Source organism: Pleurodeles waltl, chromosome 1_1 (assembly GCF_031143425.1).
Source record: "Pleurodeles waltl isolate 20211129_DDA chromosome 1_1, aPleWal1.hap1.20221129, whole genome shotgun sequence".
Lineage (NCBI taxonomy): Eukaryota > Metazoa > Chordata > Amphibia > Caudata > Salamandridae > Pleurodeles > Pleurodeles waltl.
The window spans coordinates 5,216,559-5,244,483 of NC_090436.1; the positions used below are offsets into that span (position 1 = coordinate 5,216,559).

General features: G+C 48.1%; 1 protein-coding gene across 1 annotated transcript in view; it reads left to right on the forward strand.

Annotated features, from left to right (window-relative positions):
- The window catches only part of LOC138249600 (zinc finger protein 84-like), an 83,469-nt gene extending 55,885 nt beyond the window's left edge, over nt 1-27,584 (forward strand). The window contains exons 4-6 of the mRNA XM_069203559.1: nt 5,570-5,650; nt 21,360-22,935; nt 26,578-27,584. Of these exons, the coding sequence (XP_069059660.1) occupies nt 5,570-5,650; nt 21,360-22,909 (1,631 nt within the window). The 3' untranslated portion in view covers nt 22,910-22,935; nt 26,578-27,584. The remainder of the gene's footprint in view (nt 1-5,569; nt 5,651-21,359; nt 22,936-26,577) is intronic.
- The last annotated feature ends 341 nt before the right edge of the window (nt 27,585-27,925 follow it).

A 27,925-nucleotide genomic window follows, 5' to 3' on the forward strand; every position in this document is an offset into this window, starting at 1 on the left:
TTGATTATACCGTGGACCTGGTGTGAATGTGCGGGTGCTGTGGCATGAGGCTCGTTTCCTTTGGTTATGTGGTAGGGGTTGTTGATTATACCGTGGACCTGGTGTGAATGTGCGGGTGCTGTGGCATGAGGCTCGTTTCCTTTGGTTACGTGGTAGGGGTTGTTGATTACATCATGGACCTGGTGTGAATGTGCAGTTGCTGTGGCATGAGGCTCGTTTCCTTCGGTTACGTGGTAGGAGTTGTTGATTATACCGTGGACCTGGTGTGAATGTGCGGGTGCTGTTGCATGAGGCTCGTTTCCTTCGGTTACGTGGTACGAGTTGTTGATTACATCATGGACCTGGTGTGAATGTGCAGTTGCTGTGGCATGAGGCTTGTTTCCTTCGGTTACGTGGTAGGAGTTGTTGATTATACCGTGGACCTGGTGTGAATGTGCGGGTGCTGTGGCATGAGGCTCGTTTCCTTTGGTTATGTGGTAGGGGTTGTTGATTATACCGTGGACCTGGTGTGAATGTGCGGGTGCTGTGGCATGAGGCTCGTTTCCTTTGGTTACGTGGTAGGGGTTGTTGATTACATCATGGACCTGGTGTGAATGTGCAGTTGCTGTGGCATGAGGCTCGTTTCCTTCGGTTACGTGGTAGGAGTTGTTGATTATACCGTGGACCTGGTGTGAATGTGCGGGTGCTGTTGCATGAGGCTCGTTTCCTTCGGTTACGTGGTACGAGTTGTTGATTACATCATGGACCTGGTGTGAATGTGCAGTTGCTGTGGCATGAGGCTCGTTTCCTTTGGTTATGTGGTAGGGGTTGTTGATTATACCGTGGACCTGGTGTGAATGTGCGGTTGCTGTGGCATGAGGCTCGTTTCCTTTGGTTATGTGGTAGGGGTTGTTGATTATACCGTGGACCTGGTGTGAATGTGCGGTTGCTGTGGCATGAGGCTCGTTTCCTTCGGTTACGTGGTAGGAGTTGTTGATTACATCGTGGACCTGGTGTGAATGTGCGGTTGCTGTGGCATGAGGCTCGTTTCCTTCGGTTACGTGGTAGGAGTTGTTGATTATACCTTGGACCTGGTGTGAATGTGCGGTTGCTGTGGCATGAGGCTCGTTTCCTTCGGTTACGTGGTAGGAGTTGTTGATTATACCGTGGACCTGGTGTGAATGTGCGGTTGCTGTGGCATGAGGCTCGTTTCCTTTGGTTATGTGGTAGGGGTTGTTGATTATACCGTGGACCTGGTGTGAATGTGCGGGTGCTGTGGCATGAGGCTCGTTTCCTTCGGTTACGTGGTAGGGGTTGTTGATTACATCATGGACCTGGTGTGAATGTGCGGGTGCTGTGGCATGAGGCTCGTTTCCTTTGGTTATGTGGTAGGGGTTGTTGATTATACCGTGGACCTGGTGTGAATGTGCGGGTGCTGTGGCATGAGGCTCGTTTCCTTTGGTTACGTGGTAGGGGTTGTTGATTATACCGTGGACCTGGTGTGAATGTGCGGTTGCTGTGGCATGAGGCTCGTTTCCTTTGGTTATGTGGTAGGGGTTGTTGATTACATCATGGACCTGGTGTGAATGCGCGGTTGCTGTGGCATGAGGCTCGTTTCCTTCGGTTACGTGGTAGGAGTTGTTGATTATACCGTGGACCTGGTGTGAATGTGCGGGTGCTGTGGCATGAGGCTCGTTTCCTTCGGTTACGTGGTAGGGGTTGTTGATTATACCGTGGACCTGGTGTGAATGTGCAGTTGCTGTGGCATGAGGCTCGTTTCCTTCGGTTACGTGGTAGGGGTTGTTGATTATACCGTGGACCTGGTGTGAATGTCCGGTTGCTGTGGCATGAGGCTCGTTTCCTTCGGTTACGTGGTAGGGGTTGTTGATTATACCGTGGACCTGGTGTGAATGTGCGGGTGCTGTGGCATGAGGCTCGTTTCCTTCGGTTACGTGGTAGGGGTTGTTGATTATACCGTGGACCTGGTGTGAATGCGCGGTTGCTGTGGCATGAGGCTCGTTTCCTTCGGTTACGTGGTACGAGTTGTTGATTATACCGTGGACCTGGTGTGAATGCGCGGTTGCTGTGGCATGAGGCTCGTTTCCTTCGGTTACGTGGTACGAGTTGTTGATTATACCGTGGACCTGGTGTGAATGTGCGGTTGCTGTGGCATGAGGCTCGTTTCCTTCGGTTACGTGGTAGGAGTTGTTGATTATACCGTGGACCTGGTGTGAATGTGCGGTTGCTGTGGCATGAGGCTCGTTTCCTTTGGTTATGTGGTAGGAGTTGTTGATTATACCGTGGACCTGGTGTGAATGTGCGGTTGCTGTGGCATGAGGCTCGTTTCCTTTGGTTATGTGGTAGGGGTTGTTGATTACATCATGGACCTGGTGTGAATGCGCGGTTGCTGTGGCATGAGGCTTGTTTCCTTCGGTTACGTGGTAGGAGTTGTTGATTATACCGTGGACCTGGTGTGAATGTGTGGGTGCTGTGGCATGAGGCTCGTTTCCTTCGGTTACGTGGTAGGGGTTGTTGATTATACCGTGGACCTGGTGTGAATGTGCGGGTGCTGTGGCATGAGGCTCGTTTCCTTCGGTTACGTGGTAGGAGTTGTTGATTATACCGTGGACCTGGTGTGAATGTGCGGGTGCTGTGGCATGAGGCTCGTTTCCTTCGGTTACGTGGTAGGGGTTGTTGATTATACCGTGGACCTGGTGTGAATGTGCGGGTGCTGTGGCATGAGGCTCGTTTCCTTCGGTTACGTGGTAGGGGTTGTTGATTATACCGTGGACCTGGTGTGAATGCGCGGGTGCTGTGGCATGAGGCTCGTTTCCTTCGGTTACGTGGTAGGGGTTGTTGATTATACCGTGGACCTGGTGTGAATGTGCGGGTGCTGTGGCATGAGGCTCGTTTCCTTCGGTTACGTGGTAGGAGTTGTTGATTATACCGTGGACCTGGTGTGAATGCGCTGTTGCTGTGGCATGAGGCTTGTTTCCTTTGGTTATGTGGTAGGGGTTGTTGATTACATCATGGACCTGGTGTGAATGCGCGGTTGCTGTGGCATGAGGCTCGTTTCCTTCGGTTACGTGGTAGGAGTTGTTGATTATACCGTGGACCTGGTGTGAATGTGTGGGTGCTGTGGCATGAGGCTCGTTTCCTTCGGTTACGTGGTAGGAGTTGTTGATTATACCGTGGACCTGGTGTGAATGTGCGGGTGCTGTTGCATGAGGCTCGTTTCCTTCGGTTACGTGGTAGGAGTTGTTGATTACATCATGGACCTGGTGTGAATGTGCGGGTGCTGTGGCATGAGGCTCGTTTCCTTCGGTTACGTGGTAGGAGTTGTTGATTATACCGTGGACCTGGTGTGAATGTGCGGGTGCTGTGGCATGAGGCTCGTTTCCTTCGGTTACGTGGTAGGGGTTGTTGATTATACCGTGGACCTGGTGTGAATGCGCGGTTGCTGTGGCATGAGGCTCGTTTCCTGCGCTTACGTGGTAGGAGTTGTTGATTACATCATGGACCTGGTGTGAATGTGCGGGTGCTGTGGCATGAGGCTCGTTTCCTTCGGTTACGTGGTAGGGGTTGTTGATTATACCGTGGACCTGGTGTGAATGTGCGGGTGCTGTGGCATGAGGCTCGTTTCCTTCGGTTACGTGGTAGGGGTTGTTGATTATACCGTGGACCTGGTGTGAATGTGCAGTTGCTGTGGCATGAGGCTCGTTTCCTTCGGTTACGTGGTAGGGGTTGTTGATTATACCGTGGACCTGGTGTGAATGCGCGGTTGCTGTGGCATGAGGCTCGTTTCCTTCGGTTACGTGGTAGGGGTTGTTGATTATACCGTGGACCTGGTGTGAATGCGCGGTTGCTGTGTCATGAGGCTCGTTTCCTTCGGTTACGTGGTAGGAGTTGTTGATTATACCGTGGACCTGGTGTGAATGCGCGGTTCCTGTGGCATGAGGCTCGTTTCCTTTGGTTACGTGGTAGGAGTTGTTGATTATACCGTGGACCTGGTGTGAATGCGCGGGTGCTGTGGCATGAGGCTCGTTTCCTTCGGTTACGTGGTAGGGGTTGTTGATTATACCGTGGACCTGGTGTGAATGTGCGGGTGCTGTGGCATGAGGCTCGTTTCCTTCGGTTACGTGGTAGGGGTTGTTGATTATACCGTGGACCTGGTGTGAATGTGCGGTTCCTGTGGCATGAGGCTCGTTTCCTTCGGTTACGTGGTAGGGGTTGTTGATTATACCGTGGACCTGGTGTGAATGTGCGGTTGCTGTGGCATGAGGCTCGTTTCCTTTGGTTATGTGGTAGGGGTTGTTGATTACATCATGGACCTGGTGTGAATGCGCGGTTGCTGTGGCATGAGGCTCGTTTCCTTCGGTTACGTGGTAGGAGTTGTTGATTATACCGTGGACCTGGTGTGAATGTGCGGGTGCTGTGGCATGAGGCTCGTTTCCTTCGGTTACGTGGTAGGGGTTGTTGATTATACCGTGGACCTGGTGTGAATGTGCAGTTGCTGTGGCATGAGGCTCGTTTCCTTCGGTTACGTGGTAGGGGTTGTTGATTATACCGTGGACCTGGTGTGAATGTGCGGGTGCTGTGGCATGAGGCTCGTTTCCTTCGGTTACGTGGTAGGGGTTGTTGATTATACCGTGGACCTGGTGTGAATGTGCGGGTGCTGTGGCATGAGGCTCGTTTCCTTCGGTTACGTGGTAGGGGTTGTTGATTATACCGTGGACCTGGTGTGAATGCGCGGTTGCTGTGGCATGAGGCTCGTTTCCTTCGGTTACGTGGTACGAGTTGTTGATTATACCGTGGACCTGGTGTGAATGTGCGGTTGCTGTGGCATGAGGCTCGTTTCCTTCGGTTACGTGGTAGGAGTTGTTGATTATACCGTGGACCTGGTGTGAATGTGCAGTTGCTGTGGCATGAGGCTCGTTTCCTTCGGTTACGTGGTAGGAGTTGTTGATTATACTGTGGACCTGGTGTGAATGTGCAGTTGCTGTGGCATGAGGCTCGTTTCCTTCGGTTACGTGGTAGGAGTTGTTGATTATACCGTGGACCTGGTGTGAATGTGCGGTTGCTGTGGCATGAGGCTCGTTTCCTTCGGTTATGTGGTAGGGGTTGTTGATTACATCATGGACCTGGTGTGAATGCGCGGTTGCTGTGGCATGAGGCTCGTTTCCTTCGGTTACGTGGTAGGAGTTGTTGATTATACCGTGGACCTGGTGTGAATGTGCGGGTGCTGTGGCATGAGGCTCGTTTCCTTCGGTTACGTGGTAGGGGTTGTTGATTATACCGTGGACCTGGTGTGAATGCGCGGTTGCTGTGGCATGAGGCTCGTTTCCTTCGGTTACGTGGTAGGAGTTGTTGATTATACCGTGGACCTGGTGTGAATGTGCAGTTGCTGTGGCATGAGGCTCGTTTCCTTCGGTTACGTGGTAGGGGTTGTTGATTATACCGTGGACCTGGTGTGAATGTGCGGTTCCTGTGGCATGAGGCTCGTTTCCTGCGCTTACGTGTTCTTGTCCATCTATTTGTGAGGTCTACACAATCGGATGTTCAACTTTCAACTCACTTTTTTTCGTTTTAGAAGTACGGGAAGATTCTCCATTTTGTGGCGTAAGGTCAAGCCACGGAGCAGGAAAGGACGTCATCGAAGACGCGCAAAGGGGTAAAGGAGAAGGGGCATTGTATCCCACTTGACAATCATCCCCCTCCGCGGTGTGTTCCAGTGCTCCGTCCAGTGCTGTTACTTAATACCACGCACAACTCTGCACACCTTCTTTTAATCCACATCAAGTGCAGTATTCAAGTTTTGGTGAAAGTTCATTTCTAACATTCATCTTACACTGTAAAAAAATCACCCAATCTACTAACTGAACATCATAGCTCTTGAAAGTACCTCGAGCAGCTGAGTTACAGGCGTGAGCAAAAGGAAATAGCAATTCATGGCCTATAAAAGTTGCTACATTTAGCGAGAACAGTTGTTGAAATGTGTTTCTGCACACTGATAACGTTTACTACAGATGAGTAGAAATATTCTGTCTTGTTTCTTTCATTCCAACAAAATGGGCATTTTACCGAGTGTAAACCTTAAAGAACTATTTGAGTAAATAGTATTCTGCTTCCAGGCTGTGAGGTAGGACACAGGAAGCTCCTTCACCAAGAATAGTAAGTAACAGAATGCACCGTAATACTGTTAGAAAGGCAGAATACCATGATTTAACGTTACAGGGTTAACTTTTAGTAATTTTCTGGCAAAAGCAGCAGGTGCTTGAGATGGGTGCACTTGATTATGAACTCAGTGATTGATTCTGGAGTTGTACAAGTAATGTAGGTGGTTCATCGCGTTCGGCTTGGAAGACCCCAAGCTGGAGAGGAAGCTGATGCCCTTGCTTGGGATACTTCAGTTGTGTACCTCTCAGGCGCTGTAACACAGCCCCAGCACCACCCTTTCTACCCTCTGTACTCTTATGTTGAGTTATTAAAAGAATCTCCTCGTGTTTTGTGTATCAAACATACTCTCTCGGTTGCATCAAAAAGTTAGATGTACTTTATCTTTATTTGCTGAAGAAACTACCTCTCCGCTGGGGTAAGTAAACATAAGAGGGTTAACCCTGTATACCCCGCGTACCTCGGAAGCTGTCGTAGGGCGGTCAGTGCAGGGCTGCTGAGGCGTAGGTGAAACATACCGTGAAGAACATTGAACTATATATAGAGATATGAGACTGTTTTTACCCAAAGGCCAAAGCTTGATCCAGTTGTGGATGTGCTTTGTGTCCATAGTCAAGCATTGCTCTCGGCTGCTCGTGCATCACTGACAGGGACAGTGGACCTGCTTTTCTCTGGCATTGTAAGGCCTATTTATTCATCCCCATTAAGTTGTTTTTAAAAGTTTATTTGCATAAAAAGACATTTTTCCTGTCCCCTTGCAGAGCAGAGGTTTTTCGCCACCATATTCCTGTGTTTACTGCACACCCATTGATTGTTGAAGTCTAGTTTTTCTTGTTCCAAGTTCAGACTCTAGCTGTGTTCATTTTGTGATCCTAGTTGTTACTCACACATACAGGTGCTTTTCTTGAATTTGGTGAACATCTTTTTCAGTCCCTCTACTTCTTGGGTGCTGTTGCTTCCTTCTGCATATGTTCGTTTTTTAAACTTTTGACCCTTTGCAGGGTGCCGCAGTCATTGGCTCAGTCCCCTTGCGCTGATGAAGACCCTTCCTAAATAATCTCTAATAGGCCTAAACATACACTGATGACTACTCATGTTTTTGGAGCGTCTTCCCCTTCAGTACCTGTTCAGAGACTTTTTCTGTAAGCGAACCCTGCTGTCCGACTTAGCGAGGCTACAGCTAAATCCTCTGTATTAACTCATTTCTGAAACTGTTTGGTTGTTTACAGCTTTCATTTCTCCTGTGCACCACACACAAACACCTCACACTCCCTTTTATTTTTCATGGCAGCACCTACAGTGTTTGAGATCTATGCCATGCAAACTGTTTGATGCTTTGGCGTTTACGAATACACACTACCACAGTTCTTTACGTTTTTTGTCCAGTTTAAAGTGCTTTACATGATATAGTACACCCAGTCCTCAAGTTGCTGTCGGGCGGGAATGTTTATTGCTGGCTCTACCAGCACGTTCCCCTGCTGCGAGTGCTGACCTGCGGGTGTACCTGGTGTGAGTACGCATTTTGGCCCTTGTGTTGCACTAATCTACATGTGTGTGCGGAGGCCCACGCCTGTCCCTGATAATATGAGGTCCTAGACTTGTCCTGTGACCTGAAGGCGCGCACTATTGTGCCCTCATTGTGGACAAAAACTCGCTGTACTGGATGTAGCCCAAAGAACGGTGGTGCCAGCGTACCACGTGTAGGAAGCTGGCTCTGTATATACTATATCAAAATGAGATATAGTGTGCACGGAGTCCAGGGGTTCCCCGGAGGCCTGACGGAGGCAATAATAGATAATACTAATGCTCTATGTGTGGTAGTGTGGTCCAGCAGTAGGCTTATCAGAGGGTAGTGTTAAGCATTTGTTATACACACACAGGCAATAGCAGAAACACACTCCCAATGACTTGACTCCAGACCAATAGATTTTTATATAGAAAAATATCTTTTGTTAATTTATTTCTAGAATCACAAGATTCAGTTTGCAGGTAAGTACATAAAATGTGAGGTACTTTGCATAGGTAAGTTCAGGACTTTGAATACATACAGTTTTCTTAAAAATGGCAAAAAGCTATTTTAAAAGTGGACACAGTGAAATTGTCAACAGTTCCTGAGGGAGGTAAGTTAAGTACAGTTTCTGAGGTAAGTAACACACTTACAGGATTGGGCTCCAGGGCATAGGTAGCCCACCGTTGGGGGTTCAAGATAACCACAAGCACCCAGCACCAGCAACACTGGGCCGGTTAGGTGCAAAGGTGAAACAGGAGCCAAAATAATCCTACGGAGCCGAGGTACTCGGTTGCTTGCTTGCAGATAAGTACCCGTGTTGTCAAAGGGCAGACCAGGGGGATTTAGAGGAGCACTGGAGGGGCCCCAAGTAGGCATCAATCCCACACCCTCAGTAGCACAAGGGCCACCGGGTGCAGAGTGCCAACAGGGCGTCGGGTTTCCAATGGAACTCTATGGACGGACCCTGGGGGTCACCTAGGCGCTGCAGGCCAGGCACAGGCAAGCCACCCACTGGATAGGGAGGAGGGCCACCTGCTGGTCATAGCTGCACCGGTGGTCGGGTTCTCTTGAGGCTGGTGGCTGCTGGTGCAATGCTTCTCCAGGCGTCAGATATCTTTGTCCCGGGCAGTCGCAGTCACGGTTGGGGGGTCCTCAGGATTCTCTCTGCAGGCAGCGTTGTGGAGGGGTGGAGAGGTCAGCCCAGGGCGGACACTCGGTCAGAATCACCTGGGGATCCTCTCTGGCTTGTTGGGCCACCTGGACAAGTGCCATGGGCATCGGGTGCAAAGTGGTTTAGGACTCAGGCTTCTGGAGTGAGGTGGGAGTCCTTTAGAAGCAGTTTCCTCTTCTTTCTTGATGGACAGGTCTGCTGTCCACTGGAGTTTCTTGGTCCGCTGTGATGCAGGCAGTCCCCTGAGGGCTTTCCAGGGGTCGCCGGACCTGCAGAACGCGTCACTCTTTTGCAGCTTTTTCTAGCAGGAGACGGGCTGGTAGGGCTGGGGCTGAGTCAGTTGTTGTTTCCTTCTCTTCTCTGTGGGGTTTTCAGCTCAGCAGTCCTCCTTCTTGTGAGGTCGTCAGGAATCTGACTAACTCGGTTCAGGGAGCCCTTAACTACAAGATTTAGGGGCGTTTTAGGGGTCAGATGGCAGTAGACAATGGCTACTGTCCCTGAGAGTGGCTACACCCTCCTTGTGATCACTCCCTTTGGGGAGGGGAGAACATTACTATCCCTATTGGTCCGTGTCATCCACACCAAGATGGAGGATTCTGCGGGGGGTCACTTCAGCTCTGGACACCTTAGAGGTAGTCCCAGCTGAAGTAGTCACTCCTCCTTGTTTTTCCTAAGTTTCCCGCCGTACTGGCTGCACAAAGTGGGAGCTTTTTGGGGGGGGCATCTCTAGTAGCTGGAGTGCCCTGGGGCACTGTAATACGAGGCCTGTGCCTTTGAGGCTCACCGCCAGATGTTACAGTTCCTGCAGGGGGGAGGTGTGAAGCACCTCTACCCAGAGCAGGCTTTGTTTCTGGCCTCAGAGAGCACAAAGGCTCTCACCCCATGGGGGCAAAAACTTTCTGCTAGTGGCAGGCTGGCTTAGACCAGTCAGTCCTACACTAGAGGATTGGGTAAAATAGAGGGAGCATCTCTAAGATGCCCTCTGTGTGCATTTTGTAATCAGTCACACACTGGCATCAGCAGGGGTTTGTTGTGCTGAGAAGTTTGATACCAAACTTCTCAGTATTCATTGTAGCCATAATGGAACTGTAGAGTTCGTTTTGACAAACTACCAGACCATATTCCTGATATGGCCACGCTGCACTTACAATGTCTACGAATGAACTTAGACCCTGTAGGGTCATATTGCCCTCACCTGTGGTATAGTGCACCCTGCCTTAGGACCGTAAGGCCTGCTAGAGGGGTGACTTACCTATGCCACAGGCAGCATTTTGTGTGCATGGTATCCTGAGGGGGATGCCATGTCGACTTTGCCTTTTTCTCCCCACCAGCACACAGAATCTGCAGTGGCAGTGTGCATGTGTTGGGTGAGGGGTCCCTTAGGGTGGCACAACACATGCTGCAGTCAAGTCAGCATCAATATGAGTCAAAAAGTTTGGGGGGGGTAACTGCAACAAGGGCCAGTTTCCTACACCATGTTTTAAGAATAAATCAGTAGCGTGACCACACCTTGTTATCTATGTAGTCGATAGTGAGGCCTGTTGACCCACTTGTATAAAGTTCTGCTAGTATGTTCGTACTCTGACCCGTACGCTGACATCTACTCTGTATGTTGCATGTGTTGTGTGTAGAATACGTGCATGATTTTAAGTTGTTTATGAGCGAGCCTAAGTAATGGAGGTCAGAGGGATTCATTTTGGTTGTCTTTGGTCCGTCTAGCACAGGGTAGAGGGTGGTGACTGTGTTCCCAGACAGTAAAAGTGTCTCGCCTGCATTCCCGTAGCTGAGGGAAGGAGGCTCAGACAGAACTGAGGACGTTGGAGACGGGGCTACCTGCGGAGATTTCATGAGTCGTTTTGTTAGCAAGGAGCTGCTGGTTAGTGGTCCTGAGCACCGTTACCTGGTGGATGTGTAAGTTGGTTGAGGAACTGCAGACTCAGTTGTGAGAGCTGAAGGAGGTTTTAGGTGACGCCTGCCCTTTTCTCCCCGATTCCCCCTTTAGTTGGGCTGATGAAATTACGAACCTCTGTGCCTCTGTTGTGGGTGCTTCAGTTTTCTCACTACGGGTGCATTCTGATGCCTGATGTGCTTCTAATAATAAAAACACATATGCCTCGCATATGGTAATTACAGCCTATTTAATGATAGCTCTGTATTCCTGCAGCCTTCAGACAACATAAAGGGATTTAAATGATATTCAAAACTGTGATATCCCAACCTGTTAGTTCCCTCGGAGAGCTGCATGCCCGCTTCCTTCATTACCTCCACAATGTACATATCTCTTGGGCAGGCGGAAAAGAAAGAATGATTTCTTTCTTCATGGATGGAATTCAGGTATAGCCCTGCGCTCTGCAGATGAAAGATAAAACTAGGGTGTCGCCGTCACGCGGCCGAGTGTCATGTACAGCACCTTTAGCCAGCTTTGTTGACGTCGGGCACATGCAGCTCTGCGTTCAGCATTGCCCTTGTAGGCTGAGAAGTCCTGCACAAGAAGTCCCGGCGGAGGAAACACCAGTTTTAGTCTAAGGTGTCACTGAGGTCCTGGGACCACCTGACAGCCTCACATACTACAAGGGGTGAAATGTCCTCCAACTTTACAATATAAGAGGCACTGCAGATAGGTTTGACAGAGGCATTTGGTCTCAGACCTCTCACCTATATGTGGCCACTGAACCTTTTGGAGACTTGCTTGTAATGTATAGTGTTGGATTCCCTCCTGTGTGCCTTGAAGTTGTGTACATTTCAATCTTTATAAGTGTGGCCAAAGTTTTTGCCATTTGTTATAGCTGCTTCCTACTTGCAGCTTGTGTCTGAGTTGTGAGCTCAGTTTCTAAACCAGTAGGTTTTTTATTTGCAGAGTTGTTTTTATTTTGTCTCATTGATATTTTGTAGTTCACCTCTTGCATTTCTCCCTCACTGCTTGCCTAGTTTGTGGCCTCTGCCTACAGATCTGCTCCTAGGACAAGTCCACTGCTCAGCTCATAAGGTCCATATTGAATGTTAGAATATGACACTGAGCTGTACAGCTCGCAGGAGTCCCTGACAGACACAGGAAGGGGATTCAGTAGCACAAACCCTTCCTAAATGTACATTTGCCACAGTTTTCAGTTTTTGACTGTTGGAACAATAATATGCCCCTGGCAGTCAAATACACATTAATACTGTGGCTGAACCAGGAGTGCTGCCTGGCAGCTGTTCAGAATCGGAGACACGAGAGCGGGCTACAGTTATATGCATATAAAACAGATGTTATTTCTTTTGCCCTAAGATATGGAACAACCCTCAGAACATTGTTTCTCCTGTGTTCTTTATTCAGACACTTATATTGCTACTGACATTGTAAAATGTGGGGTTCTTGGCTGCTGATATGACGCAGAGACCTTGGTTTGCTGCTGGTGTAGGACCCCTGCGTCTTTGAAATACTAGCAGAGATATCTTGTGCCAGCTACATAAAGCTGATGTCTTACTGGCGTGTTAATTCCATCCCTTGGCCACTGTCATGCTTTTTATGGAGGTCTTTGGGTTAACCTTCCAGGCTCTGCTGCCCTGTGGTTGTTTAGCTTCAGGAATCCCTCCTGGGTGTAAAAAGTTATATTAAACTGAACTGAACGTCCCTGCTCGGCCCGGGGTGTCCGAGGCACTGCAGTCCTCCAGTCACTCGGCAGAAGACGGCACAGTGCCCGAGTCAGTCACTCTTCACTAGCTGTGAATGAAGGATAGGATGTCCTGTAAACTCTGTGTTCACACTTTATGAATTATCCAGTGTTATGGAAGAATTTTATTTAGTAGTAGTCAAATGTTATTCTCATAATGAAGTAACCATTTCTGATCTTGTCGAGCTTTTGCCAACCCCACCTCATTCTGACTGTTCCAGTCATGCCTGGTGCTGCTCATCAGGTGACTCCTTGTGGGAATTTCAGCATAATAATCCTTAGTGGCCTTGTGAGTCGTGGGGCTGGAGCCCGTGTGGCACAATGTTCCCCAGTACTGATATAGGGCAGAATTATGACTGTCGGGCCTCTCCGTATTTAGTTGTATGAATAGGTCTAGTCATTGCATTTCTGAAAAGAGCCATGCCTTCACCATCCTCCTAAATCCCAGGTGGTTGTCAGTAGCTGTACCCTTGTTGGAAGCATGTTTCATGGTTTTGATGCTTGCACTAAGGAAGTGATGCCACTTGGACCTTTTTTTTGGAAGCCACTATGATTAGCTGAGGTGCCACTCTTGGCCGCAGTGTTGTTTTCTGAGAGAGTCTCTTGAGCTTTCCTCATAGAAGCACTGAAGTCTTCCCCTTTACGGCCTCCGCTGTACTCCAGAGGTTCTTGAACATGGGTGTTGTGGCAACAGGGAGCTAGAGAAGGGCTTTAAATGCAGGGGGATGTGATCCCAGGGATGGGAGTGAAGGTGTTGTCTTGCTCCTGCATGCTGATTTCTTTGTGTATGTATATCATAACGTAAAGACATACTCCATAGCATAGGCTTTTGCGTAATCCAGCCGTGATACAGGGAGGAAGGTCGTTGCTTTATCTCTGAACTGCTTCACAAATGTGGGCCGATACCTTCCATCTTCCACATAGTGTGAAATGCACTTTTTGCCACTTGGGGGAAACTGAAGGGCCTTTTGGAGAGGGCGGAGTCTGTGCCGACTCCCAAATTTGACACTTCTGTTAAAGTTGTTATTGGTAACCTATGGCCAGCTTCTCAAAGGATTGTGGATTTTTACAGTTTCCACATTTGAGATTCTCTGTATCGGCTGCATTATGTAAGGGTGATTTGTTAGCATTCAGTGTTGTTACTCAGGGCAAATCACCTAGTCTTGAGCTGTCAAGATAGCTTGGAATTTCAGGCCTTGGGGCACACCTACCTCCATGTTGTGTGAAGTGAATGGCGGTACTGAGATAACGCTTCATCAGTCAGTAAGGTGTGAGTCTTATCTAGTCCAAGATGCTTCCTGTGATATTGATTCCTTTTACTGTGTTCAGCAGAGTGGTGATACACTGTTGAATCCACCTAAGCTGCACCCCGTTCACAATGGGTTTTAGATCAGAGATCAGGGCAGGTTTTGTGTCTCTCCTTGTTGCTTCTGTGCTCCTCGCCATCCCCGTGTTGTTTCTGTGCTCCTCGCCATCCCCGTGTTGTTTCTGTGCTCCCCGCCATCCCCTTGTTGCGTCTGTGCTCCCCGCCATCCCCTTGTTGCTTTTGTGCTCCCCGCCATCCCCTTGTTGCTTCTTTGCTCCCCGCCATCCCCGTGTTGCTTCTGTGCTCCCCGCCATCCCCGTGTTGCTTCTGTGCTCCCCGCCATCCCCTTGTTGCTTCTGTGCTCCCCGCCATCCCTGTGTTGCTTCTGTGCTCCCCGCTATCCCTGTGTTGCTTCTGTGCTCCCCACCATCCCCGTGTTGCTTCTGTGCTCTCCGCCATCCCCTTGTTGCTTCTGTGCTCCCCACCCTCACCCTGTTGTTTCTGTGCTCCCCACACTCCCCTTGTTGCCTCTGTGCTCCCCGCCCTCCACGTGTTGCTTTTGTGCTTCTCGCCCTCCCCTTGTTGCTTCTGTACTCCCCACTCTCACCTTGTTGCTTCTGTACTCCCCACTCTCCCCCTGTTGCTTCTGTGCTCCCCGCCCTCACCTTGTTGCTTCTGTGCTCCCCACACTCCCCTTGTTGCTTCTGTGCCCCTCGCCCTCCCCGTGTTGCTTCTGTGCTCCCCACCATCCCCGTGTTGCTTCTGTGCTCCCCACCCTCCCCTTGTTGCTTCTGTGCTCCTCGCCCTCCACGTGTTGCTCCTGTGCTCCTAGCCCTCACCTTGTTGCTTCTGTGCTCCCCACCCTCCCCTTGTTGCTTCTGTGCTCCCCACCCTCACCTTGTTGCTTCTGTGCTCCCCGCCCTCACCTTGTTGCTTCTGTGCTTCCCACCCTCCCCTTGTTGCTTCTGTGCTTCCCACCCTCCCCTTGTTGCTTCTGTGCTCCCCACCCTCCCCTTGTTGCTTCTGTGCTTCTCACCATCCACGTGTTTGTTGCTTCTGTGCTCCCCACCCTCACCTTGTTGCTTCTGTGCTCCCCGCCCTCACCTTGTTGCTTCTGTGCTCCTCGCCCTCCCCTTGTTGCTTCTGTGCTCCCCGCCCTCCCCTTGTTGCTTCTGTGCTCCCCGCCCTCACCCTGTTGCTTCTGTGCTCCCCGCCCTCACCCTGTTGCTTCTGTACTCCCCACACTCCCCTTGTTGCTTCTGTGCTCCCCGCCCTCACCTTGTTGCTTCTGTGCTCCCCGCCCTCACCTTGTTGCTTCTGTGCTCCCCGCCCTCCCCTTGTTGCTTCTGTGCTCCCCGCCCTCCCCTTGTTGCTTTTGTGCTCCCCACCATCCATGTGTTGCTTCTGTGCTTCTCGCCATCCACGTGTTGCTTCTGTGCTCCCGCCCTCACCTTGTTGCTTCTGTGCTCCCCACCCTCTCCTTGTTGCTTCTGTGCTCCTCGCCCTCACCTTGTTGCTTCTGTGCTCCCCGCCCTCACCTTGTTGCTTCTGTGCTCCCCGCCCTCCCCTTGTTGCTTCTGTGCTCCCCGCCCTCCCCTTGTTGCTTCTGTGCTCCCCGCCCTCCCCTTGTTGCTTCTGTGCTCCCCACCCTCCCCTTGTTGCTTCTGTGCTCCCCGCCCTCCCCTTGTTGCTTCTGTGCTCCCCACACTCCCCTTGTTGCTTCTGTGCTCCCCACACTCCCCTTGTTGCTTCTGTGCTTCCCGCCCTCCACGTGTTGCTTCTGTGCTTCTCGCCCTTCCCTTGTTGCTTCTGTACTCCCCACTCTCACCCTGTTGCTTCTCTGCTCCCCACACTCCCCTTGTTGCTTCTGTGCTCCCCGCCCTCACCTTGTTGCTTCTGTGCTCCCCGCCCTCACCTTGTTGCTTCTGTGCTCCTCACCCTCCCCTTTTTGCTTCTGTGCTCCTCACCCTCCCCTTGTTGCTTCTGTGCTCCCCGCCCTCCCCTTGTTGCTTCTGTGCTCCCCACCATCCACGTGTTGCTTCTGTGCTCCCCGCCCTCACCTTGTTGCTTCTGTGCTCCTCGCCACACCTTGTTGCTTCTGTGCTCCTCAACCCTCCCCTTGTTGCTTCTGTGCTCCACGCTCTCACCTTGTTGCTTCCATGATCCTCGCCCTCCACGTGTTGCTTGTGCTCGCCCTCACCTTGTTGCTTCTGTGCTCCTCGCCCTTCCCTTGTTGCTTCCATTCTCCCCGCCCTCCCTGTGTTGCTTCTCTGCTCCCCACTCTCCCTATGTTGATTCTGTGCTTCCCCTAAATCCTCTGTGTTGCTTCCCTGCCCAGCAATGCTTCTGCTCCCCGACCCGATTAAAAAAAAAAAAAAAAAAACGCTTTTGCATGTTCCATTTTCTTTTTAGTCACCGATCCAACTTGGACTGGTAAGTAAAAAGGGACAGAAAAGTGCCTGAGTCATTTTGTTGGTGTGTGCATATGTGCTGTACTCACCTACACAATGACACGTATGCTGTACAGTGTGTTACAAGCAAACTGGCAAAGCCAATGGAGGTCAATTATGAGACCTGTTGTATTTCCCAATGCTTGTTCTTAAAGAGTGTTCATATGTGAGAGAATTGGAGTTCTGCTGGAAACACCCCTATTAGTTAAGGAATTGACGATAATGTTCATTGCAAATCCTGCGATCGATTAAGATAACATTTTCTAGATGATTTTGTGGCATGCATGGATCAGATGGTGAGCCTCATATTATTCTGAGTCACAGTTGCTTGAAAGATGCAAGTGTAGGTCTTTTGTTCACTTTTTAAAGATCCTCTTGCTTTTGGTTCAGATCGAGACCTTGATGGTTTGCAGAAACAGAATTGCAAAGTTTTAGCAACAGCAGTAGAGCGACCAGACATGAAGTTCCAGAAAATCTTGTCATCAAGAAGTTGTCAGGTTTCTGAATTGTAGAACCCTGAATATTTTGTGGAGTGCTTTGGTGTTTAAGATTTAAACATCTAAGATCTTTCTTCTGAGTTTTGTGATGTTGGATTTGTCGACCATGTTGAGTTTTTGAAGGTACGAATTTGACCAGCGGATTTCTCAGTACATTCTGTTGACATTGAAGAATGGACAGTAGTGTTTTATTTTTCTTAATTTTATCTTTGATCACAACATCTTTATAAGGAAATGCCCCCTAACTTTTTGCCTTTGCTGATGCTACGTTTTGATTGAAAGTTTGCTGGGACCCTGCTAACCAGGCTTCAGCACCAGTGTTCTTTCCCTAAAACTGTACCTCATACTTCACAATTGGCACAGCCCGGCACTCAGATAAGTCCCTTGTAACTGGTACCCCTGGTACCAAGGGCCCTGATGCCAGGGATGGTCTCTAAGGGCTGCAGCATGTCTTATGCCACCCTGGGGACCCCTCACTCAGCACATGCACACTGCTTGCCAGCTTGTGTGTGCTGGTGGGGAATAAAAGACTAAGTCGACATGGCACTCCCCTCAGAGTGCCATGCCAACCTCACACTGCCTGTAGCATAGGTAAGTCACCCCTCTAGCAGGCCTTACAGCCCTAAGGTAGGGTGCACCATACCACAGGTGAGGGCATATGTGAAAGAGCACTATGTCCCTACAGTGTCTAAGCAAAACCTTAGACATTGTAAGTGCAGGGTTGCCATTATAGTATATGGTCTAGGAGTTTGGCAAACACAAACTCCACAGGTTCCATGATGGCTACACTGAAATCTGGGAAGTTTGGTATCAAACTTTCCAGCATAGTAAATGCACACTGATGCCAGTGTGCAATTTATTGTAACATACACCCAGAGAGCATCTTAGAGATGGCCCCTGAATACCAATCCAACTTCTAGTGTAGGCTGACCAGTTTCTGCCAGCCTGCCACACATCAGACATGTTGCCGGCCACATGGGGAGAGTGCCTTTGTCACTCTGTGGCCAGGAACAAAGCCTGTACTGGGTGGAGGTGCTTCTCACCTCCCCCTGCAGGAACTGTAACACCTGGCGGTAAGCCTCAAAGGCTCACCCCTTTTGTTACATTGCCCCAGGGCATCCCAGCTAGTGGAGATGCCCGCCCCTCCGGCCACTGCCCCCACTTTTGGCGGCAAGGCTGGAGGAGATAATGAGAAAAACATGGAGGAGTCACCCACCAGTCAGGACAGCCCCTAAGGTGTCCTGAGCTGAGGGGACCCCTGCCTTTAGAAATCCTCCATCTTGAGTTTGGAGGATTCCCCCAATAGGATTAGGGATGTGCCCCCCTCCCCACAGGGAGGAGGCACAAAGAGGGTGTAGCCACCATCAAGGACAGTAGCCATTGGCTACTGCCCTCCCAGACCCAAACACACCCCTAAATTTAGTATATAGGGGCACCCCAGATCCCAGGAAATCGGATTCCTGCAACCTGAAGAAACAAGAAGGACTGCTGACCTACAGGCCTGCAGAGAAGACGTATGATGACAACTGCTTTGGCCCCAGCCCTACCGGCCTGTCTCGAACTTCGAAAACCTGCAACCAGTGACGCATCCGACAGGGAGCAGCGACCTCTGAAGCCTCAGAGGACTGCCCTGGACTAAAGGACCAAGAAACTCCAGTGAGCAGCGGCCCTGCTCAAAACCTGCTACTTCTTTGCAATAAAGAAGCAACTTTCAAAGACTGCACGTTTCCTGCCGGAAGCGTGAGTCTTCACACACTGCTCCCGACGCCCCCGGCTCGAGATCCAGAGAACAAATACCATAGGGAGGACTGTGAGCCCGTGAGTAGCCAGAGACGACCCCTCCTAAATCCCCACAGCGACGCCTGAAGAGAGAATCCAGAGGCTCCCCCTGACCGCGATTGCCTGTAACAAGGGACCCGACGCCTGGAACCAGCACTACACCCACAGCCCCCAGGACCTGAAGGAACCGAACCTCAGCGCAGGAGTGACCCCCAGACGACCCTCTGCCTAGCCCAGGTGGTGGCTGTCCCGAGAAGTTCCCCTCCCCCCCCTGTGCCTGCCTGCACCGCTAGAGTTACCCCCAGGTTCCTCCATTAAAACCAATACAAAACCCGACGCCTGCTTTGCACACTGCACCTTTCCGCCCCTGTGCCGCTGAGGGTGTGCTTTGTGTGCCTACTTGTGTCTACACCAGTGCTCTACAAAACCCCCTTGGTCTGCCCCCGAGGACGCAGTTACTAACCTGCTGGCAGACTGGAACCGGAGCACCCCTGTTCTCCATAGGCACCTATGTGTTTCGGGCACCTCTTTGACCTCTGCACCTGACCGGCCCTGGGCTGCTGGTGTGATAACTTTGGGGTTCCCTTGAACCCCCAATGGTGGGTTGCCTATACCCCAAGACTGAAACTTGTAAGTGCGTTACTTACCTCACAAACTAACCTTTACTTACCTCCCCCAGGAACTGTTGATTTTTGCAGTGTGTCCACTTTGAAAATAGCTTATTGCCATTTTTACAAAGACTGTATATGATATTGCTTTTATTCAAAGTTCCTAAAGTATCTAAGTGAAGTACCTTGCATTTAAAGTGTTTACTGCAAATCTTGAACCTGTGGTTCTTAAAATAAACTAAGAAAAACTATTTTTCTATATCAAACCTATTGGCCTGGAATTGTCTTTGAGTGTGTGTTCCTCATTTATTGCCTGTGTGTATGTACAACAAATGCTTAACACTACTCCTTTGATAAGCCTACTGCTCGTCCACACTACCACAAAATAGAGCATTTGAATTATCTCTTTTTGCCACTATCTTACCTCTAAGGGGAACCCTTGGACTCTGTGCATGCTATTTCTTACTTTGAGATAGTGCATACAGAGCCACCTTCCTACAATCTTCCATTTTTCTTTTGTCTGTTGGGAAGTTCTGAGGGGGATCAGTTCGTTAAAGGCTTTGTTGAACCAGATGTGCAGCTACTGGCCGTGGGTTACTGATTCGGGATTTCAGATTCCGTGAACTCCATTTCTTTTATGTCAGTTTTCCGTAGCCCTTGTATGGTAGCGGGTGGTTTGTGGGGTGATACTCTGACGGGACCTCCTCAAAACGGTATGAGAAAACGGGCGCTCCTGGGAAATTATGAGCTATTTGACTATATGAGATAGATTCTGAGGTTTAACATCCATTAAGTATCGAGCGCGTCATGTAGGATGTTCCTCGGCATAGTTTAACCCCCATGAAATGCTGAATTGAAAAGGTATCTATCAAGTAATGTAGTTTGAATTAATGTAATTCCTTACAGCCTTAAAGTTTACTTGATCTACGCACACAAAAAAACCTGTAAAACATAGATAACCTCTGTGCAACTTTCCAAAACCTGTACACAAGCATTGTCTGCTCATTGTTAAAAGGCTTTGGTTGTCGCTCACAAAAATGTTATACAGCCTTTTATGTGCACTGTGACCTGCAGAGCGCGTGCATGTGACTCTGCTCTTCAAGGGACGGCTTCAGAATCCACAGAAACCAGTTGCTGCATTATGTGGCCTTTTACAAACCTTCCTATAATCTCTAAAACTCCATATGTCTAGTGAAAGCTTTATGTATATACAGGCACTCCTGTGACCCACATCTGAGGTTTCCCTGGAGGCCAGGGGAACCAGCAAATACTACCAATAAAACAACATTGCTCTCTAGCTCTTCACTGAACTTTTGTGTTTTTAACACTGTAAATTGCATAGTATAAAGTCAGAATGAAAGGCTTAGTTTGACTTTCACTGCTTGCAGATCTCAGCTGCAAGTATTTCCCTAATGGAACGATCTGCCTGTCCTTAGAAATACACCCAGCAGTGTTACTTCTCTACCTTTAGTCAGCTAGCGCAGACGATTGAGAAGACAGTGTTTGCATTGATAATGCAATATGCTTAGAGCTGATTATCTTGGTTGTTTCTGAATGCTAATTTAAGAAGCAGACATCTGACACAGCCGGAATGCCATGCTATGAATTTCTAAAGCACATGACTGCCCGTAGGTGCCCCAGCACGGGCTAAAACATAGCGTTGCTTCAGGACAAGGGAAGAAACACAAGGGGGCTATGAAATAGTTGTCTTGCAAAATAACACCTCTGCACAGACCACAGCATGTGTTTCTTGTATAAAATGTCAAAATAAACCATTTCGCAGATGGGGTTACAGTGAATTATGCCATATTTACATTCGTTACATAATTCACCATAAAAGACCAAATGTTAAGGCAGTTATGACAAAACTCCCTATCCTGGTTAGATATGTTTTCTGCCTCACTTTGATGTGACCCGCTGGTTTGAACCTGTTACCATGGGGTAGGACACAGAACTCTGCAAGGGAGCTAGTAGTCCTCCGATTAAGTAACCCAGTTTGTGTCGGGCGGGCTGTACTGTCGAGAGGAAGGTTTCCTAACCTACCTTTTGTTCACGAATGCTTCCGACCAATATTAAAGATGCAAACATAACTGTCACTACTGCAGAGTCATCTTTTGATCATGTTTGTGCTTAACACAAACACTTTGCCATCCTCTCTTCCGGATTCCTTCTTAAATGTTTCCATTTCTTCATCAATTTGTCACATAATTGTATTATTTTTTTCATTTGCAGGTAAAGAAGTGGAGACTGAGAAGATGCAGAAAGAACCCTATGCGTGCACTGAGTGTGAAAAGACCTTCTGTTATAAGACAAGCCTCCAGCGTCACCAAAAGGTTCACACGGGTCCAGTCCCTTTAACGTGTAGTGAATGTGGAGAGACTTTTCTGCTTCGAGCCCAACTGATACAACATAAGAGGATCCACACACCTGAGCCGTCCTTTGCATGCACGCAGTGTGACAAGAGTTTTAAGCTTAAAGGAAATCTTATAACTCATCAGAAAATCCACACGGGAGAGAAACCTTTCACCTGCAGTGACTGTGGTAGGAGCTTTACTCAAAAGGGAAATCTTTTGACACATCAGAAAATTCATTCAGGAGAGAAGCGATTTACCTGCCCTGAGTGTGGAAAAACCTTTAATAAAAAAATACATCTTCAGAGCCACACAGAAAAACATTCAAAAGAGCAAACGTTTGCATGCAGTGAGTGTGGGGAGAACTTTACATCTCAAACGAAAGCTCAACAGCATCAGAAGATACACCGCACTGGGTCACTTTTTACATGTGCCGAATGCGGAAAGAGTTTTACTCTGAAAAAGCTATTTTCACAGCATCAGAAAACCCACACGGCTGTGCCATCCTTTGCTTGCAGCGAGTGTGGCAAAACCTTTAGTCTTAAGGGAAATCTTTTAACCCATCAGAAAATCCACACAGGAGAGAGACCCTTTGCCTGCACAGAGTGTGGCAAGACTTTTATCCAAAAGGGAAATCTTGAGTACCACCTGACATGTCATAGAGGTGAAAAATCATTTACCTGCTCCCAGTGTGGGAAGAACTTTCGTAAGAAGATAAGTCTTCGATATCATGAGAAAGTCCACACAGGAGAGCAGCTCTTTTCATGCACTGACTGTGGAAAAACCTTCACCTCTCAGGCAGGCTTCTTGCAGCACCAGAAATTCCATACAGGAGAGGGTCTTCTGACATGTTCGGAGTGCGGTAGGAGTTTTGTTAGTAAGTCAAGACTTGAAGTCCACCAGAGAAGCCATACAGGAGACAGGCCATTTTCATGCACTGAATGCGATAAAAGCTTCACGATTAAGGGAAATCTCATGTATCACCAGAGAATTCACACAGGAGAAAGACGCTTCTCTTGTTTGCAGTGTGACAAAAGCTTTGTCTTAAAAGCAAATCTTCTGAGTCATCAGAAGGTTCACACAGGAGAGAAGCCTTTCATTTGCACTGAGTGTGGCAAAAGATTTGCTGAGAAGAAAACACTTGTGGTGCACCAAATAATCCACACCGGAGAAAAAAGGTTTCATTGCACTGAGTGTGATAAGCGCTTCACAGAAAAGCAACATCTTGTGCTCCACCTGAAAAGACACCGAGGAGAGAGGCCCTTTCTGTGCCCTGTGTGTGGGAAGACATTTGCTACCAACTCGCGTGTTGCGATACATCAGAGGATACATACCAAAGAGACTTGTTTTACGTGTCCTTTTTGTGAGGAAAGCTTTTCTGCAAAGCAGCAGCTTCTGAGGCATCAGAGAACCCAACATGGGCATCACTGAGGGTTGGAGAAAAGGGACCGGGTGAAGTACGTATCACACCAGCCTCCGTCTCGGAGATCACCCCACCCTTAACTTGTCACGCCGCTGTATCTACAGTGCAGACTCTCACACACCCAGCTCTCTTATCCTTGAGTACTAAATGCTTTTCACTCCCATACTACTCCTAACCGTGCATTTCAAAATGTATATTTGTTCACCTGCTGCCTTACATCCACGTGTGATGGCGTTCTCTAAAGCTGCTTACGGATGCTTTCATCACCTTCTGTTACACCTGCCTGCTCACCCTTCATCTTCCCTTCCTTATAAGGTGTTGCTGTCTCGACCCAAGCCCAGTGACAGCCACCGTGGATCTCTGTGACATTTCTCAAAGTCCACAGGCTCTAATAACAGTGGGGTTCTTTATCTGTTCTGTCGTATACAATGTTTTCAGGTAGTGTACCCCGGTTGCTGGACCCAAGTTACTTCACATTGTTGCTGTCTTCCTTTCTGACTTTGTAATTAGAGCCCAGTACTGTATGAGGTGGAAAGCTGGCCGTAGCCTTCGAGCTGTCCAGAGTGTCGCCGATCTGTACTCAACTTCTGGTTGGGCTTATAATGTTTGATTTTATCTCATTAAATACTCGTGGTAGGTGATGGGCTCCCGCCACTTCTAAACGAACAAATATACATTTTTGTCTCCAAGTACTAAAAATGTTGGTCTGTAAGATGTTGCGGATTATAACATACATAACTTAAATCACACAGCAGTAGAGGTCAAACTTGTGGTTGAAAAGTAATGTTCTTTATTACTTACTAAACTCTGAAGGGGAATTTGTTAATAAAGAAATCTGGAAGATATTCCATTGCATGGGGCAGACTACCAAAAGTTTCTAAAGCCTGTCTTTTTAAGTTAGTATCACACATCTCGGAGTTATGGACCCCTCCCCTATCACATAACTTGTTACAGGAGTTTGCAACTTACAGACACTGTACAGGTGTGTGGGTCTTTGCTTGACAAGTCAACGTTTAGTCCTCTGGTTTTGGCTGTCGCCCTGTGGAGGTTGTGCCTGAGCGGCTGAATGAGGTAACTGATTTCATGTCAGATGCCAGCCCTGATTGTTGCCACCTGCTTGTTCCGTGCCAACTTTTTGGAAGGGCCAGTTGAGGTAGGGGCCACTTTCCGGGCCGGCAATACTTCCAAAGCGCCCAGAGAGGACCGTATGGTCGTGGACATGAAGGATGGCAAGACTCCACTAGGAGAGGAACCTTTTTCCCTTCCTGAATCCGCTTTGGTGGAAAGAGAGGCAACAGAGGTGGACAAAACGGCAACTTTCAGTCCAGTCACTGCAGCTAAGACTCATTGATTCCTCATCAGTTAAGTTGGGAGGAAAGGTTGGTACATTTTGAGATTGGGTTTTGCAAACAATCCAGGGTTTCAGGCTGGGGTTTTATGAGATTCTGGAACAACAATTTATTCTAGCACAGCTATATTTAACAGCCTTTATAGATTCAGATAGAAGAGTTGCTGCAGAAGCACACAGTGGCCTATTGCCAACCCCATCCCTCCGGCTTCTGCAACAATATCTTTCTGGCACAAAAAGAAGGGGGAAGACACAGACTTACCTTGAACGTGAGGGATTTCAATTATTACATTGTGTGCAGACATTTCAAGATGGTAGGCATCCATTTAACGGACTTCCTGCGTGGGGGCGACTGGGTGGTCCGCCTCGAATTCAAAGATGTTTATCTCTCTATTCCAGTTTTACCTCCTGACGGACGTTTCCTTCAATTCCTGGTGGAAAGACCAGTGGCTCGAATATTTGGTCTTTGCTTTTGGGTTTTCTTCAGCAGCGTGGTGTTTCACCAAGGTGATGAAACCGATGATTGCTCACCTCAGAAAGAAAGGCATGCAAATGATCATATATCTCGATGATGTTTTGATTATGGTTCAATCGAAAGATCTGGCCATGGAGCATCTTCAGATGACAGCCAGAGGGGTTGTAATCAGTGAATCTAAATCAGTTCTGTGCCCATCTAGGACCATAGACTTGCTGGGTTTTGTGAGACTCAGTGAGGATTCGGTTACTTCCCAGTTCCAAGATCAGGGAGGCAGATGGTCTCTTCAGGAGTTAAAGCTCCACATAAACTGCCTTGAGGTGTAGCGGGGTTATTCGCCATCAGGACCTTTTTCCCCAAGAAGATGTTTTGTTGCATTCTGCTCAGATTGGACAACATTTTGATAGTGAGGTACATAAAGAGGCAGTGTGGTACCAAATCAAAACTGTTTGTAGAGATAGCCAAGGGTTTTTGGCATTTCTGCCTAAACAACACGATATCGGTGACTGTAGAGTACATTCTGGGACAATCCAATATCATAGTAGATTGGCACTCCAGATACCCGACGGACCACAGAGATTGCAAACTAATGCAGGTATTCCAGAATACTGGGTGTCCGTGCAAGATAGACCTCTTTGCATCTCATCTGAATCAACAACTGGAAGACTTCTTTAGTTGGAGACCGAGTCCGTTGGCAGTGGTGACAGATGCCTTGTCTCAGTACTCGATGAACGGTCTGAATTATGCTTTTCAACCCTTCATGATGATCCCAAGAGTGGCAACTGAAATCAAGCAGCAAAGTTGATTCTGGTCACGACAGTGTGGAGGGCCCAACCTTGGTTCCCAGTCCTTATGAAGTTGTCCTGTGATCCGCCTCCTCTTCTTCTTCCCTGGTCTCAGAAGATGCTCCAGGACCCTTAGGGGAAACTCCATCCGATGATGGTTTCAGAGCAATTATCCCTGATGACTTGGAGGCTTTCTGGCAACAGTGATGTTTGCCAGGAATTTTGGACAAGGCTGTAGAATTTATTAGTCAAGCGTGGGCCCCCTCTACAAGGAAGCAGCATTCATCAGCCTGGAGGTGCTGGATAGGTTGGTGCTTGGAACAGCGTGTTGATTCCATGGCAGCAGAAATATCTGACATTGGCGGCTTGCAGAAGGACTTCTGATGTAAAAGCTCTGGATCTTGCAGGTAGAGTAATAACTGCGGAAGGAGTTTCTTTTGCTATTACCAAAACTAAGACTTTCTCTAAGAGTATTGATTAGCAAGCGTTTCCCTTTGAATGAAAAATTGTGTGTAGTCAAATGTCGAAAGACCCATAAAGCTAGCACTGGTACTGTAAAAAATGACCCATTAGGCCAGGTGTTAATTTCTCTACAAAAACCCTTGGGTTTCAACAGCCACTGTGGCTAGTGGTGGTGATAGAATTCAGGATCAATACACAAGTGTTGAGTGTTCATTCTGTCAGAGGTACTGTGGCCTCAAATACCTCTGTATTGGGTTCTGCTATTCAGGATATTATGAAAATGGGGGATTGGTCATCAGTTTCTACTTTCAAACAGTTTGACTATAAACCTATGGTGTATATTGCTTCTTTTGTGTTCAGTCACCTTTACGCTAGCGTAATCAGAGCCTTCGGTCCTGAAATAGAAAAAACAATTGGACCCGGGGGCCAGGCTTATCCCAACCAAGAGTTTAAATTCTTATAATATGATTAATATGGTATATAAATGGTCTTGTTTTTTCTATTTCAAGATTATTTGAAATAATATATTATTTACCCCCACCCGTATTGTGATTTTAAATTCTGTAGTGAACAGATGTCTCAATAGTTTGTTATTCTTATTTTTAGGTGCTGACCAAAAGACAGAGTGAGGAGATGTACAGATTTCATCTTCTCCATGTTGGCGCTTCGGGCATCTTTGGAGTTTGAACTGTCCTTCTGGGATGATGGCGTCCGTTTGAAGTTCATGAAATTGCCCTGGATTATGTTAAGTTTTTGTTGAAGTTACTTGGACTGCGATAGTCCAAAGAAAAAGGCAGTGAAGATGGTGCCTTCTGTATTTGAGGGGTCCACTGGGCCTTGATTGGTGGGATTGATGGGCAAAGCATCTTGGGATGTGTAGTATGTTTAAACAGTTTTTTCATTTGCTGCTGTTTAATGAGTGACAAAGAAAGGGAAGCACAATCCTCACCTCTGTGTCCTTAACAGAATTGAAAATTCTTGGCTCAAATTCCAGCAAATGTTTTACCCTGATAAAACCTGGATCATGACAACACCTTTTCTGAAGGGAATGAAACGAAGAGTATCAAACTTTGGAAAAATGGAAACGTGATGGTAAAAATGTGGTTTAAATGATAATGTGCATGAGATCACAGATTTAAAGACCCATCTTTGCAAATGCATTAAAACAAATGGACACAACAGGACAATTCATTAAAATGTTAATGGGCACATTCATGAGGCTGTACAAAAAACCCACAGCAGGACTGAGGCCGATGTGGCTAACGCACTGCACCAGTAAACTCAAAGTTTTCATTATTTCACGTCCTTGTGCCCTGTCCTGGGGAAGCCCGATTAGAATCTGCTGAAACGGGTCAGAGTTCCTTAACAAGAGGATTCCTCGGTGTATCAAGCACCAAGATTCATTCACAGAACATTTGGGCAATAAAGAAATAGCCTGGCTTTTTTGTAGGTTTTCCAGGAATATTGGAACTATCCTGGCGTTTACTTGGGACATTTGAATCAAGCGAGGTACATGCCCCCAACCCCAATACTTTAAAACAAGGATTGTGCAATGAAATGGAGCTGCAAATATATATATTCGTATTTTTGTAAAATAAATGTGTAAAAGCTCATTTGTTCTCTTTTATCCTCATCCTCCTGATTATGAATGAGCGCTCCGTGGTGATAACTTGTGAGTGACTGACATATTCAATATGAGATTGCACTGATCCATGCTCTGGTTCCAGTAGTGAGTATTCCCTCTATTTGTGCACCAAAAAAAGATTTTCAATTAGTCCCTACAGAGGATCCGCTATACATGTATATCTACATTCACAGTGGATGTGAGAGTATTTGTATGAGTGAGTGAGTGGGTGTGTTAAGTGGGTGTGAGAATGTCTCTCTGGGTATCAGAGTGGGTGTGCGAGTTACTGTCTGGGTATCAAAGGGAATATGAGAGTGTCTAGGTGTGTGA